Below are 15,142 nucleotides of genomic sequence, written 5' to 3'. Positions count from 1 at the left end.
CTCACAGGCTAGGACTCCCTTCCAGGAAAGGGCCCCACCTCTAAGGACAAACTGCTGAGGGCAGAATAAAACTCAAGCAGGACAGAGATAAAAGCCAATAAAAGAAAAAGTCCAAATATAAAAGTGAAAGAGGGGAGCAGAGTCAGGAAGTTTCAAAAAGCAAAAGCTACCTTTTTTTTAAAGCCACCCTATTTTAACACAACATAAAATCAACAGAATAGGGAACCATGCTGACCTCCAAAAGTTAAGGAAAACTAATTTCACATCAAATTGAGCAGAAAAAGTCTCAGTGTCAAATCCCATACAAAGCTATTATAAGAAAAGGGGAGAGGGGAAAAACAGAGTAACACCCTTATTCTTATAGACGAGTGCTGTACAAGAGAAATTTCTGCAATGATAGCAATCTATTGGGAATTCCCTGGTGGTCCAGTGGTTAGGACTCAGCGCTTTCACTGCCGGGGCCCTGGGTTCAATCCCTGGTCGGGGAACTAAGATCCAGCAAGGGCCTTGCTGGGGCCAAAGAAAGAAAAAAAATTAATAGGGCAAACAGTATAAGTTATTCAACAGAAAAGAAAGGGATAGAGGGAGAACCTATAAATTAAGAGACCACTCACCCCCAAAAAAAATTAATAATTTTTTTAAAACTGGGCAAGATTAAACTCTATTGTTTGGTGATGAACTCTTGGGCAATGAAATGTTTTTTTAAAAAAAAAAAAAAAACAGCAAATGATTCCAACAGAAGAAAGTGATTCCTTTTGAAGGCCAAAAGTCAGCTGTGATGGGGACACAGCACATCAAGGGCTTCCATGGTGCCTGGCTAAATTCAGTTTCCTGACCGGGGTGAAAATTACAAGAGTGTTCACTTCGCTATAATTCTTTATACTATATATTTCTTGTGAGTCATTTTCTATGCTGTTTTTATTTCAGAATAAAAAAAAAGGTTTTAAAATTAACAATTCTTTTATACCAAACATACAATCAGCATACACACCTTTGATTCTCTTGGTATTTTTTACGAGTTTGTTCAACTCAAAATCCAATAAGGGGCTTCCCTGGTGGCGCAGTGGTTTAGAATCCGCCTGCCAATGCAGGGGACACGGGTTCGAGCCCTGGTCCAGGAGGATCCCACATGCCGCGGAGCAACTGGGCCTGCACAACTGCTGAGCCTATGCTCTAGAGCCTGCAAACCACAACTGCTGAGCCCAAGTGCCACAGCTGCTGAGGCCCACGCACCTAGAGCCCGTGCTCTGCAACAAGAGAAGCCACCCAACGAGAGGACCGCGCACTGCAACGAAGAGTAGCCCCTGCTCACCACAACTGGGGAAGAACCCGCGCGCAGCAACAAAGACCCAACACAGCCAAAAATAAAAATAAATAAATTTTTTTTAAAAATCCAACAAGATCCACACGTTGAATTAAGTTGACACCTTTTAAAATTTATTTATTTATTTATTTCTGGCTGTGTTGGGTCTTCGTTTCTGTGCGAGGGCTTTCTCTAGTTGCAGCAAGCGGGGGCCACTCTTCATTGCAGTGCGTGGGCCTCTCACTGTCGCGGCCTCTCTTGTTGCGGAGCACAGGCTCCAGACGCGCAGGCTCAGTAGTTGTGGCTCACGGGCCCAGTTGCTCCAGAGCATGTGGGATCTTCCCAGACCAGAGCTCGACCCCGTGTCCCCTGCATTGGCAGGCAGATTCTCAACCACTGGGCCACCAGGGAAGCCCCAGTTGACACCTTTTTAAAGTCTCTCTTGAAGCTCCTCCTTCCCTCTTTTCTTTTCCTTTTAACTTACTTGTTGACAAAATCAGATTATTTTACTAAAAAGCTTTCCTCATCCTAGCTTTTCCTGACTGTATTCCTGTGATATTGTTTCACATTTCCTATCTGCTGTATTTCCCGTGAACCGCTTTTAGATCTACAGGCTATGATCACACTCAGGGTTAACTGGTTTAGCAAAAACTGTATCGCCTCTCTCTTCACCTGTGCTGTAAAAATAAAGTCTGGTAGGCAGTTTTTTGTGTAGATATTTTATTTTTCCTTAAATGAAAATAAGTGCAAATTATATTTTTTATAATATGTTATTTGAAGATTTAACATCATCAATTTTGCTTATTATTTATAAACAAATTGTAAATCCTAGACAATTTCAGGTAGAAAAGGTATAGTTCTGTAATACTATGCCAGGACAACTGCAATACAGCCGATCAAGATATGCAACCACTAAAGAATACTGTCACGTGTAAGCACTGAACTCACCTGCTGGAAGGCTTGAATTGTCGCTGAGTAGGAGTGAAGAGACAGACAAAATTTCAACAGATTCTGCTGTAGTCGTGACAGAAACTGAAATGCAACTTCCAATATTGCATGATAATAGGAATAATCAGTACCTGTCAGGAAGAACATTAACCAAAATAATTCTATATGACTAGAGGTATCCAAATAAGATAGTTCATAAAGTATAAAGCTATGTGTTACAAAAGCGTACTGATTGCAAAATGCTACCATTATACTGTCCTGAGCTGCTGTCAAATGCTTAGAATTCCTTGAAGTACACCATGCAATTGGACTTTTCTTCCCTTTGTTCAGACTATCCCCTCTCCCTAGACTGCAATTCTCCCACTTACCTGGATGACTAACTCCTACTTTCTTCCTCAGGAAGAATTCAGCTGTGAGAGCACCTATTCCAGGGAGGCACCGCCTATCCCTACCCCATGCCTCACTCGACCAAGTTCATCTCTTCTTTGCTCCCATAATATTTCTTCGCTTAGCTCTTTCACTTAGCACATCATTTACTCATTTACCTACTTACTAACTGCCCCTCCCAAAGAGCCTTTGGGGCCCCAAAGCCCGAAACTATGACTTGTCTTTGTAACCACAGTGTCTGCATATGTTATCTATTCAAATAACCCAACAAGATGGAGCAGTGTGATGAGGAAGTACAAGATATTAAAGAATACTAATGAAACTGTAGTTTGGGGAGAAGCATTAAAACAATTGGAACACATTATCTGAGGGGAAAAAAAACGCATGTACCAGTATGAAAAAGTCCCCAGGATATATTAAACGAAAAGCACAAGGTACAAAACAATGTATATAGTACGCAATTTTTTCTTACTCTTAGAAAGAATAAGAAATAGGAATACATACTTATGTATTTATTGTAAAAAATAAAAAAACACTGAAGACTAAACAAATTAATTTAAATGGCTATAAAAAGCCAAGAGAAACAGGAGGAATAAGATTTTTCTGTGTATAGCCTTTTGTATAGCTTTGACTTTTAAACCACTATTATCTATTCCAAAAAGAAATTTAAGAAAAATATTTCACATTTAAAAAAGCAAAATGGGGCTTCCCTGGTGGCGCAGTCGTTGGGAGTTCGCCTGCCGATGCAGGGGACATGGGTTCGTGCCCCGGTCCGGGAGGATCCCACATGCCGCGGAGCGGCTGGGCCCGTGAGCCATGGCCGCTGAGCCTGCGTGTCCGGAGCCTGTGCTCCGCAACGGGAGAGGCCACAACAGTGAGAGGCCCGCGTACCGCAAAAAAAGAAGCAAAATGTAAAAGGTTCTATATGGCATTAGCACCTTCTAAGTAGAAAAAGAGATCAGAAAGAAATATCTTAAAATGTTGCCAGAATGTTAACGGTGACTATCTTTGGGTGGCGGACTATGACTAGTATTTCAAATAAAATGTTTAACGTACTTTCATGGTCACTTCCAAGAATTCATACTCCCCTAATTTTAACCAGGAACACATCAGCATTTATATTGAAGAAATTTCATTTTAAACGTCAGAATTCAAAATTCATTACAAAACTTACTTTGATAAATTTGTTTTATGAAGTCATAAACTAAAATGATTTTTTGATAACTCAAACAACTCTAGCTGACTCCAAATTATGTAACTAAAGCTTACAAATTATGTAACTAAAGCTTACAAATTATGTAACCAAAGCTTGTTCAAAACTTTTATGCACTTAAATCATGAAAAAAGATTCAGACTTGACTTTTTAAATATGTATTAATTTTTAAATATCATAAAGTTAAAAATCAATTAGTCAAATATTAACAGCAGTCACATAATTTTTACACATTTTCTCTTCAACAAGGACTTACGCCTGTCAATGTAATACTCAAGGTTTTAACTACTCATGTATCAGCATCTTTGACTATTAATGTTCATACTCTATGTAGCTTATATTGAATTGGAAAATGTTTGTGAAAGCTCATCAGAAACTGTAAACAAGTGATACAGTTTACCTTGTCATTAATTTGACACCTTGACACTCCAGTTGTGTGTGGCTGGCATGCATAATGGAAAACATTCTGGATGGCACTAACTTAATGATAACAAACTTAACAGATAATAGATCAGTTGTATAATTAGTTCATAACAAAAGAAAGTGAATCAAATCTGATGGTTATTAAGTAAATGCTAAATGATTTTAAAAGAATTTGACTCCCACAAAATATTCATGTAGCACTTTCAATAAAAGAACACAAAAGAACAAAAACAAGGGGAGAAACAAAAAAAAAAATCAAAGGTAGCTCTTATCACCAAAGTTATAAACTTTTTCAAAAATAATTACTAGTTTGTGTTGACTCTGCTGGCTACCATCACAACTCTAGTCAGTAAAGATAAAAATGTATTCCATTAACTGCCATGCCACACATACTCTGAAAGAGATCAATTTTTCTAATATATTCCCAGACACCGAAGTCAAAGAAGCATTTGCTTCAATTTTACCGTGATGATCTGATGATCCAATATTTTGACTGGCTTCTACAAAATTCCAAAATTTCTCTTGACTGTCTTCTGCTAAAAACTCACTGAGAGAAAAGGGGGAAATATCAGAAATAAAACAACTTAATGAAATCTTCCAATATAAGCTATATTACTAAGGAGAGTAAAAATAGATTTTTAAGTTACCAAATGTCCAAAGCTTGGCTTTTATTTGATAATATATATTATACACGAACATGTATAACATATATTTTCTAATGATAAGCAAGTCTTACTAGCTTATTAGCTATTAATAATTAGCTTAGTAATTTATTCACTTAATAGCTTAATAGGTATCCCTAAAGAAACCTAGAATAATAGAAATGTTGTAACAACAGGGAAGTCCCAATATAAAGAAAGGTTATGAAATCTCATTTGTGAAAAATGCTGTCAGTAGTAGAAGCAGAATTAGGAAATTGATAATTCTAGTACTAGTTCTGCTCACTCATTTTCTGAAATACCTTGCAAAGAACAAAAAAATATGTTTTCGCCTAAGTTTCTCCCAAGGAAAACATGAACCCTAGAAAAATTTCTAGGAGACTAAAGGCAGCATGTCGTAATCTTTTTACATCCACAAATCCAAATTTGCAAAATCACCAAATATTAGTTTAAAGTTAGCACTGATTTAATAAAATCAGGTCTTAGAACTTAATGCCATCTTAACTTTTTCCTTGACTTTACACTACTGTACTGACCTAAAATAAAATGGCTATTCTACGTTTCCCTGCAGTCAAGAGCCTAAAATCCCTTAAAAGAAAATGCATGTACTAATTGAATGATTCATGTAAATCGGTAATCTTCTCCTCCAAGGCATACCAATGTAGTGGTGGTCTTTCCCTGTCTGAAAGCAAACTACAGATCTGGATAGCAGCTTACCTAGCCAAAGGAAGACTTTCCCATTACTTGTCAACACTGGGCTGTACAACTCTCACTCTACTCCACAGCTAGACACAGAAATATGGCAACATAAGAAACATTTCCTGGTAATGCACAGCTTCTCTAAAAATAGGTTTCTGAAAATACCCATCATCATAATGTATTAAATTATTTAGTGCCCCCTTGAGTGTGGCATTTTCTAGGCTTTCGAGTAACTGACATAGACATCATACCAACCTTATAACAGCTTATAGTCTAAGAAAACAGGTAGTAAAACAGATAGATTATGATATGCAAGTAAATGCTTTGTATTCTTTGTAAGAATACAAAGTGAATCTTAGCTTAGATTCCTACAGAGGCCATATGCACATAAATATATACTTTTCATATAATTACAGGAAAACTTCTTAAACGTACATTCTTTTTCACCCCACTGCATAAATAAGTCTTACAACGTCTACGTGTCAAACAGCCTTAAGAAAATTAATTACCAGATCCACTGAAGTAATCCACGGAAGACAGGAACAATACAAGGTATTATTAAAAGGAACGCTGCCATTTGTTTATAGTATGCTTAAGTTTGTTTGCTTTTTGTTTTAAATTGTTTTTTAGCTTCTGATACCTGAGTAAAATATCGATAAAACTTCCACTGAGTAAAATATTGATAGTTTTCCAGATGACATTATACGATGTCTGGGATTTGCTTTAAAATATTCTAGCGGGAGAAGGTAGGAGGGTGGTGGTGGTGACGGTTATTGGACTTGAGTTGACAATCACTAAAACCGGGTGACAGGTAGAGGGAGAGCACATTATATATATATACCATTCTCTCCACTTATAAACTTGTTAACTTTCTTAAGGGCACAGAGTTAGTAAATCAAAAATCTGGAATTTACATTCCAATCTCAATCACTCAAATCTATCATGCTGCATTCCCAGGCCATTATAATATCTCAATAAATGATTGTATAAGCACTCAATAAATGATTGTTTCAACTTTAATAATAACCTTTACTTACACAATATTTCTTTTAGTAACTACAGCTGCTCAAAACATACTCAGGGCTCTACTTCAATTAAATATATATCACTTCATGGACAACCAGAAAGCTACAAACCCTTCATTAGCATCAGGTCCAACTTAAAAATACACACAAGGGACTTCCCTGGTGGCGCAGTGGTTAAGAATCCACCTGCCGATGCAGGGGACAAGGGTTCGATCCCTAGTCTGGGAAGATCCCACATGTCGCAGAGCAACTAAGCCCATGTGCCACAACTACTGAGCCTGTGCTCTACAGCCCACAAGCCACAACTACGGAGCCCGCGAGCCACAACTACTGAGCCCACAAGCCACAACTACTGAAGCCCGTGCGCCTAGAGCCCGTGCTCCGCAACAAGAGAAGCCACCCCAATAAGCAGCCCGCGCACCGCAAGGAAGAGTAGCCCCCGCTCGCCACAACTAGAGAAAGCCCACGTGCAACAACAAAGACCCAACACAGCCAAAAGTCAAATAAATAAATAAATTTATAAAAAATTTTAAAAATAAAAATACACACAAGAATAGTTTTAGTCCCTAAGGGCCAGAAGCAAAAAAGACAAAATGTCTGTATTAGCTACATGCCTCGATGTGTGGAAAAAGATTCTGGCCCTTCACCCTCCCCCCAATGGACAGTGCTGTGACCCACCATCAATGTCTGCCATGGACCCAGGAGGGAAGGAGAGTGGCCTCAGCTAGCTCTGGAGGTGAATATAGAGTAGTTTCAAAAAAGCACAGCAGTGTTTTTGAGTTGCCTACACGTCCCATTTCCTTGGCAAACTGTTCGCAAATAGCCACAGAAGAGAAGTAAAAATAATGAACCAAAATGGCAAATGGCCAGGATATCATGAAAAGGCGCTATGTTTGTTATGGGTAAGTTGCAGCGAAGGAAACAGTTTACAGTACTCACTTCACAGAGATCAAAGAAACTGAAAAGAAACTGATCAACTAAGGCTGACAATTTTAGCATACTTTCTCAAAAGTCCATAAGTATATGCCATAAGACTCTTCTAAGACAATAGACAAACACCAAGAAATTTGTTAGTCTAAGTGAGAGTAATGGGATGTAATCCAGTGAAGAATGTTAAGCAGAATATCGTAAAACATCCGTTACGGTTAGTTGCACAAAATTATTTAGAAAGTGATAGTAAATCTCAATGACTTAGGTTGACACCAGATAAATCATCCAAAATAAGATTAGCAGAAAGGAAGAAAAAATGTTCAGCTACAAGAGTCCTGGCTCAGGCAGTCCAGGACCTCACATGACCTTCAGACACTTCACTGTTACAACCACCAAGATCCAACAAAGCGCGGACATTTGAGGGGCTCGACCTATTTATCAAATTAGTTATTGTGACATCACTATGAAATACATGCAGTGGAGTTTGGGGGTTTCTGGGGGTGAGACGGGGTTGTTGGAGTTTTGCGGGGGGAGGGGGTTTGCCATTTTATTGCTGAGGAAAGGGAGGCACAGACAAGTGATGGGAGAAAGTCTGTTCAGCAGAAAGTCGGGGAGGCTCCTCAGCAAGTCAAGACGGGCTCCTACGCGTCCCACGTTCCCACTGGCCTCTCCTCAATCCTGTACCAGAGGAGGCTTTGCCTTAGAAGGCACAACTATCCGTATACACTACCAACACAATAGACTCTTCATTCACATCTTCCTAGGGATCAAGGGGAAGATGTCAGAAGATAAAATTAGACCACAAAGTTAACTGATATAACACAACAGTTCAAATTTCCAGCTATATCAAATTCTGAAAGTTACCAAATGCTCATGGCTCACCTACCTAAATGTATGCTTTGGAAAGATTCTCTACAGGTCCTAGCTATATGTTATTTGAGATACAATAAAAATAAGTTTCCCTCTACAAACAAAAAACTGACTAAAAGAGAGGTATCTGGTTATATTTATATTACAAACACTAAATAAAACGTACACTTGGGTTAAAATCTCCCAAGAAATCATTGACTATATTGCATTTTATCAATTTTAAGACACTGTCAATTCTTTTTTCCAAGTTTGGGAGATCTTTTTTTTTTGGCCGCACTACATGGCATGCGGGATCTTAGTTCCCTGACTAGGGATCAAACCAGCACCCCCTGCATCGAAGGCACAGAGTCTTAACCACTGGATTGCCAGGGAAGTCCCTGGGAGATCTTCTTTATTGAGAAACTGAGATGTATGTTTTCTCTTTTTCCTAAAAACATATGTGTGGTTTCTACGATCCATCTACTAACTCCTTCTTAGGGTTCACTTGAGCTGTTGTCAAGTTTCCTTCAACTTTTATTTTCTTCTGTACTCCCCAGACCAGGGAATCTCTTCTAGCTTGAGAGATAACAGTGGGAAGCCTGATGTGATTTACTGCATATTTGCTATGCTCTAAATCCCTTCAAGGCCTAGGCCTTTGAAACTCATTTTCTGCACCAAGACCCTAGGAACAAAGCGGGATAGAAATGGCTATGTAGGGGATCAGGCAGACAGGCACGAATCATCTTCTAGAGTTTCCTGTAGCCCCAGATGGTACAGTCCCAGCAGAGGAGCACTAAGGTAGAGATGGGGTAGGAGACTGGGGTCCAGTATGTTTCAGGAATAGCAGGATGAAATGCTGCCCAAAGACACTGTCAATTTTAAGACATATCATTGTTTTATGAAACACTGAGTGAAAGATGCCACCCATTTTAAGATAGCATTGATTTGATTAAATGCATCCTGATTTTGGAGATGCTACAATCGGATAAAATGTGGCCACTTTCTTAGCTTCCCCCTGCACTCTCTTATGTTGGGGTCTCCTTCCAAGTTCTTGGGAGGGTCATGTCCTCTTCCCCCACCTTGCCAAGCTCTCTTCTCTTCCTTTTATTAAACACCTCTTAACACCTTCTTCAAATAAATAGAAAATTTCTTTTAAGTAGAACTCTCTCTTCCTTTAGTACCACATGTACACTTTTCCTGGACGATAACATAATAATTTAACCAAGTCAATATATTTGTCTAAAGAAATCCCTAAAGATCTCTATCATCAATTCAGTCCTAGCCTGCTGACAGATAGAGTCTGTGTCCTAACAGCCTGTGAACAGCACACAAGCACAGTGCACGCTGAAAGAAGCTCTTACTAAATGCATGTGATGAGAACCTCACGCCCTAAAAACCTCCTGAATATTCACTAGCAGAGCCTACATTTTCACTCAAACACGTGAAAGAAAAAAAATGTCTTCTTACCTGGTTTCTAACAACAACGGAGTGGAAAACCATTTTGTTGTAAGAGAGGTTGTAATGGCTTTTGAATCTGCCTTTGCTGAGGAAAACAGCCATAGTCCAGCGAGTACAGTCAGAAGGCCCATTTTACGGCAAACCCCTAAAAAGGGAAAAAAAAAAGTTTCGCTACAAGGCAATGTTTAAACCTGAATCTTAATAATTAGAGATAAAAAATAACATGACTATCACAGAAATAAAAATGCTTCCGAAATATAACAGCACCTACTATCTAGATAGTTCAGCAGACCTTTAGACACAACTAAAGGTGTGTCGTTCAGTACACTCTCTCCTACAAAGGCTGCACTTCATCTCCTAGGTGCCTGTACCATACAGAGATATAAAAGTCAGCTGGTGGCCCAGCAGGTTGCACACAATCATACTTTATGAAGCAGGAGAGTAAATAAAGCTTAGACAGGTGAAAACACAAATGAAAGGTGTTACAGGTTGAACTGTATTCCCCCAAAAAGACAGAGTGAAGTCCTACCCCACCCCAGTACCTCAGAATGTGAACTTGTTTGGAAATATGGTCTTTACAGAGGTAATCATGTTAAAATGAGGGCATCAGGGTAGGCCCTGGTCCAATGACTGGTGTTATTAAAAGAAAGGGGCGGGGCGGGGGGGGGGGAATGTGGGCAGAGAGACAGGCATGCAGAGGGAAGACTACATGAAGAGACACAGGGAGAATGCCCAGTAAAAACGGGGGCAGACACTGGAATTACACTGCAAGCCACGAACACCCAGGGCTACCAGACGCTGGAAGAGGGAAAGAAAGATCCTCCTCTACAGATTTCAGAAGGAACGTGGTCCTGTGACACCTTAATTTAGAACTTCTAGCCTCCCAAAATTCGTGAGACAATAAAGTGCTGCTCCAAGCCACCCAGTTTGTGGTACTTTGTTATGGCAGCCTTAGGAAGCTAATAGGGTGGGTCGCGAATGTAAAATCAAATACAGGTTCTGGAATGAGGAAATGTAAGAACTCAACAGATCCCCATCTATAAAATAAGAAAGTTGGGGTCACTGGTGAATCAGCAGGGCCACAGAATGCAGGCCTCCTAAATCCCCAGCAGCAGCCTCAGCAAGCATGCCGAGAGCCTTGGGGTCCACATCATTTCACAAAAGGTCTCCGGCTGCAGGCTTCTTTGATCTGTGTTTTCATCCCTGGAAGTCTGCCTAACACAACCTAATCGACTTCCACTGTGATATAAAAAGTCAGCATCCAAGTTCCACCCATTTGAATGGGAACCCAAAGGGGACAAGAATATGTGGGAAACACTAAACCAAACTTGTGCTTCTGAATGTTAAGGTCTGGTAAAGCTCACCCCAATTCCTCGACGCCAGTTATAATACACACTGTTGTGGAGAGACAGCCCACATACTGGAGCAACCAGTCAGCATCTTCCTTTTACAAAAAGCTTTATCATTTGTGCCAACATCTTGCTTCATATGACACACAATATCTCTAAAGAACAATGGTCCGAAGAGAAATGAATTCTACCAAATAGAAAAGTTGCTTTTAAAAGAGTCTGAAGTTCAGGCACTGCCAGCTTCTTTGGAAACAAAAAAAAATTAATATGAACATCCTATTTATAAATAAACATTAAAAAAAATCAACATCGATAAAGACAAGGACTAAGCAAACTAGACCGCTGACAATGAAACCTGCTGGCCCTGATTCCTGGCTTGGGGGCGGGGGAGGAGAAGTCCAAGTCGATGCAGGCCCCTCTCGGAATGTAGCAAAAGTTACTGACATTTCCCGCAGAGGAGGAAGCAAGGACCCAAACTTTTACATACAATTTCAGCCCACTCAACTCTCTCCGAAACTCTAGCCTCAGAAACCTGTGCCTCATGATAGAACAAACACGGGTTAGCAGGACGAGAAAGCCTTTGGAGTCAGGCACCTGTGATCAACTCCTGAGTTTGCTACTCACTGGCAGTTTCACCCCAGGCACCTCACCTGATAACTCCCTCGCCCTTAGTCTCCCACTCTCTCAAGTAGGAATAACAGTACCTGCCGCAACATGCGCCACGAGCGAATTGAGAAGGCAACGTGAAAGTCACTTTGTAAAGTGTCAAGTACTACAGTGGGGAGGGGACAGGGAGGGACCGAAGGCCCCAGGAAACACCCGCACTTACAGAGCAATTACTCCGGGCGAATCACTCTGGACAGCGCCACTGCCAAGCACTCTGCAAACTCGTTACCCAGCCCTTTCACACAAGGCCCCAGGAGACTGCAGCTCCCGAGGGGGGCAGCCTCGTCCCCTTTGTCCACCAGAGCCAACAGCGCAGGGCCTGGCAAACAGCAGGTAGTCCATAAATACGCTGCATGATGCGTGAAACACTATCACCCCTACTTGAAAAATAAGAAAATGGCAGCTCGGAGAGGCTAAGTAACTTGCCGGACTAATAAATCGCAATGTTTGGAACCCACATCTGCCTGTTTTCAAAAGTTCCACAATACCATGCTCTCTGCCCTGGTCCTCTGGCTTTAAGAAGGGGTAAGAATTCATACTGTGCAGACCCAGAATGAGCAAAGGACTTTATTACAAGACCCAAGGCAAGTCCAAAGATTTTCTAGGGGCAGAGTCCTTGGGACCCAGGTGGCTGAGAGAGGTACAGCTTCAACTTGAAACCAAGGGTGTGAGCCTGAAGTTGGGAGCAAACCAAACCAAGCCACCAGCCTGAACAGATCCATACTTGGGCTGGCTCTGGGGACTGAATGCGAGCTCCTCAAGCACAGGGAGTTTTGTCCATCAGTCACATGCCTAGCATAATGCCTGGAACACAGGAGGCACTCAAAATAAAATAAACACAGACTTTGTTCATCAAAGGATGAATGAAAGCCACTGGAAGAAAGGGATGTGGCACCAAGAGTAAAGGCGCTACAAAAGGCCTAAGACTTAAGAAGGGTGAAAATGAAAACTCTACGTACCATGACTCACCCAGAGATCCCCCTGCCCTGCTTTAAGGAGAGAGTTTCTGGGCACAGTACAGCATCAGTAGAGATGGGAAAAAGAGGAAAGCTACACACTAAAGAAGAGCTTTCCCTTACCCCACATCCTTGATACCACAGGTAACACCAGAGGAAAAGGTTGTCCAGAGAAGTAGAAATAAGAACGTCACTGAGTGGCCTTTTGTTTGAGGATGGCTTCATTCTACGAGATCCCGTATCACTCTGACCCTCTGACCTTAAAAGCTGTGAAATAACAGCTGTCAGAATCTGCAGCGTGGCACTGCATGATTATAGGCATCACGCTTCCAGCATGATGGATAAATTAAAAACAGTCTTTAAAAGGTTCTACGCCCAAAAGATTCATCTAGTAAGATCTAGTGTGTGGCCCGGTTTCTTTAGTTTAAAGACACTATCTCTTGCTCATTTATCAAAAATATTAATCAAAATTATATTATGGCAAATGTTTTTCACTTTTGGAAAACAGAAGAGGCATAAAATTATAAATCATCATCAACTTTTTCTTTTTCCATTTTTAAACTGACGAAAATAGCTTACAAACTCAAAAAAACCTTGCAGGGTGCAAGTTAATAAGTAGCCATCCGAGTTTCAACATATATGATAACAGCAAGGAAAAATACCAGGAAGTACTCTTCTTGAGAAATAAATTTACTTCTGAAAAATTTAAACTTAATATACACTTATACCTGTTAGCAAAACCCATTTGCTGTGAACCACATACATGCAATTTCAGGTTAAAATTAGATACTATACATGTAATATGAAAATGATCGCAAGTAACTGGAGAAAAAGTCTAATGGTATTTTCTCCATAGTTCAATTTATTCTCCTCAAGTTAAATATGCACTGTGAAGATGCCCTACTACTGTATAAAGCAACGTTTATTTCCTTCAATAAAGATGAGTTTCAGCTAAGTTTAACAAAAGGAAGTCAAATGGAAAGGCTACAATCAACCCAAACTTTGTGTTGTTGTCATATAGCTATTTAAAATGTCTTCAAACATCACACAGTAAAGTTGGCTGGCCAAGTACACGATGAATCAATGTTTCCAATACAGTGTAACACAGTAAGGCATAAGACCCCAGGACTTTGAATGAACAAAATATGCTAGTTCTCAAATCGGGCAAGAAATGCAAAACGATCTAGAGATTCTGGCCAAGGAACACGAAGAGCTCCCACCCATAACCGATTGGCGATGTACGCAGATCTTTCTCTTCTGGCAGGTCCCACACTAAAAGTGAAACCGGATCATCCAATTTTCAGCCATCAGATCCTCGTATTAAATGAAAACGGAACCAATATTCATCACCCGAATTCATTGTAGGGAAAAAAGAAATCTATAAAAAGATCCATTCGTTCTCCAACCGGAGTCCTGCAAACTGCTGGTTCTCAGCCTACTTGGGGTCAGGCTTGGACGAAATTCACGTTAGGGCACTTCCCCCACCTCCGTCTGCACTTGGGCACACGGGTCTCGAAGCTCTTCAATGAAGGTTCAAAACGGCTAAACAGAGCCCGCGACCACCCTCGCAGAGACGGTATGTGCCCAGAGGACACCAAGGGACAACTCGGGGGACTCGCAAAGAAGGGGAGGGCTGGGATACAGGAGGGGAAACTGAGTCAGGGAAGAAAAGGAAGCTCAAGGTGACCGGGACACAAGGTGGCCTCGCTCCCCAGACCCTCTCTCCCCCCGCGAGAACTCCCCACGCCCCCCCCCCAGGGGTACCTGTCACCGGCCGCGCAGCGGCAGCACACGCGCCGCCCGCAGACCCTTTCCAGTCCATGCCGGGGCCGCGCTTCGTCCACGACTGCACCTGCGACAACGCCGGGGCGGGGCGGCGCAGCGGCGGGGCGGCAGCAGCTGCGCCAGTGAGCGGCCTACACGCGCCTTTCCCGTGGCTCCTCTCGCAAGCCGGCCTTGCAAAGATAGAGCTCTGCCGCCGACCGCCCTTTACTTCCGCTTCCTACTGGCTAGAGACGGAGGACTTCCGGCTACCGAGTCGCAGCCGGAGCCGCCCAGAGCGTCTCTCGGCCGCCATCTTACATCCGATGAGGCCCCGCCTGCCTCCTTGCTCTTTGCAGTTCAGTGTGGTTAGGGAGGCGTCGGTCTTCGAGGTCGTGGGGTCTCGTAAAGGGGGACAGCTGAGACCCAGAAACTTCTTTACATAGAAAGTGTAAAATTTTAACTGACTTTTGATTATATGACACAAACAGTCCTTCGCTTGAGAATGGCAGAGCA

General features: G+C 41.5%; 1 protein-coding gene across 2 annotated transcripts in view; it reads right to left on the bottom strand.

Annotated features, from left to right (window-relative positions):
- Window positions 1-14,839, bottom strand: part of UGGT1 (UDP-glucose glycoprotein glucosyltransferase 1) — a 123,734-nt gene extending 108,895 nt beyond the window's left edge. For both annotated transcript variants that reach the window (XM_019931819.3, XM_019931820.3), the window contains exons 1-4: window positions 14,630-14,839; window positions 9,904-10,039; window positions 4,739-4,821; window positions 2,252-2,382 (exon numbers count right to left, since the gene is read on the bottom strand). In XM_019931819.3, coding sequence (XP_019787378.1) covers window positions 2,252-2,382; window positions 4,739-4,821; window positions 9,904-10,039; window positions 14,630-14,687 — 408 coding nt within the window. In that variant the 5' untranslated portion in view covers window positions 14,688-14,839. The remainder of the gene's footprint in view (window positions 1-2,251; window positions 2,383-4,738; window positions 4,822-9,903; window positions 10,040-14,629) is intronic.
- Between the last annotated feature and the right edge of the window lie 303 nt (window positions 14,840-15,142).

The sequence above is a fragment of the Tursiops truncatus genome, chromosome 7 (assembly GCF_011762595.2).
Source record: "Tursiops truncatus isolate mTurTru1 chromosome 7, mTurTru1.mat.Y, whole genome shotgun sequence".
Lineage (NCBI taxonomy): Eukaryota > Metazoa > Chordata > Mammalia > Artiodactyla > Delphinidae > Tursiops > Tursiops truncatus.
The sequence above is the reverse complement of the archived record's forward strand: the minus strand, read 5'-3'. Positions and strand labels throughout refer to the sequence as shown.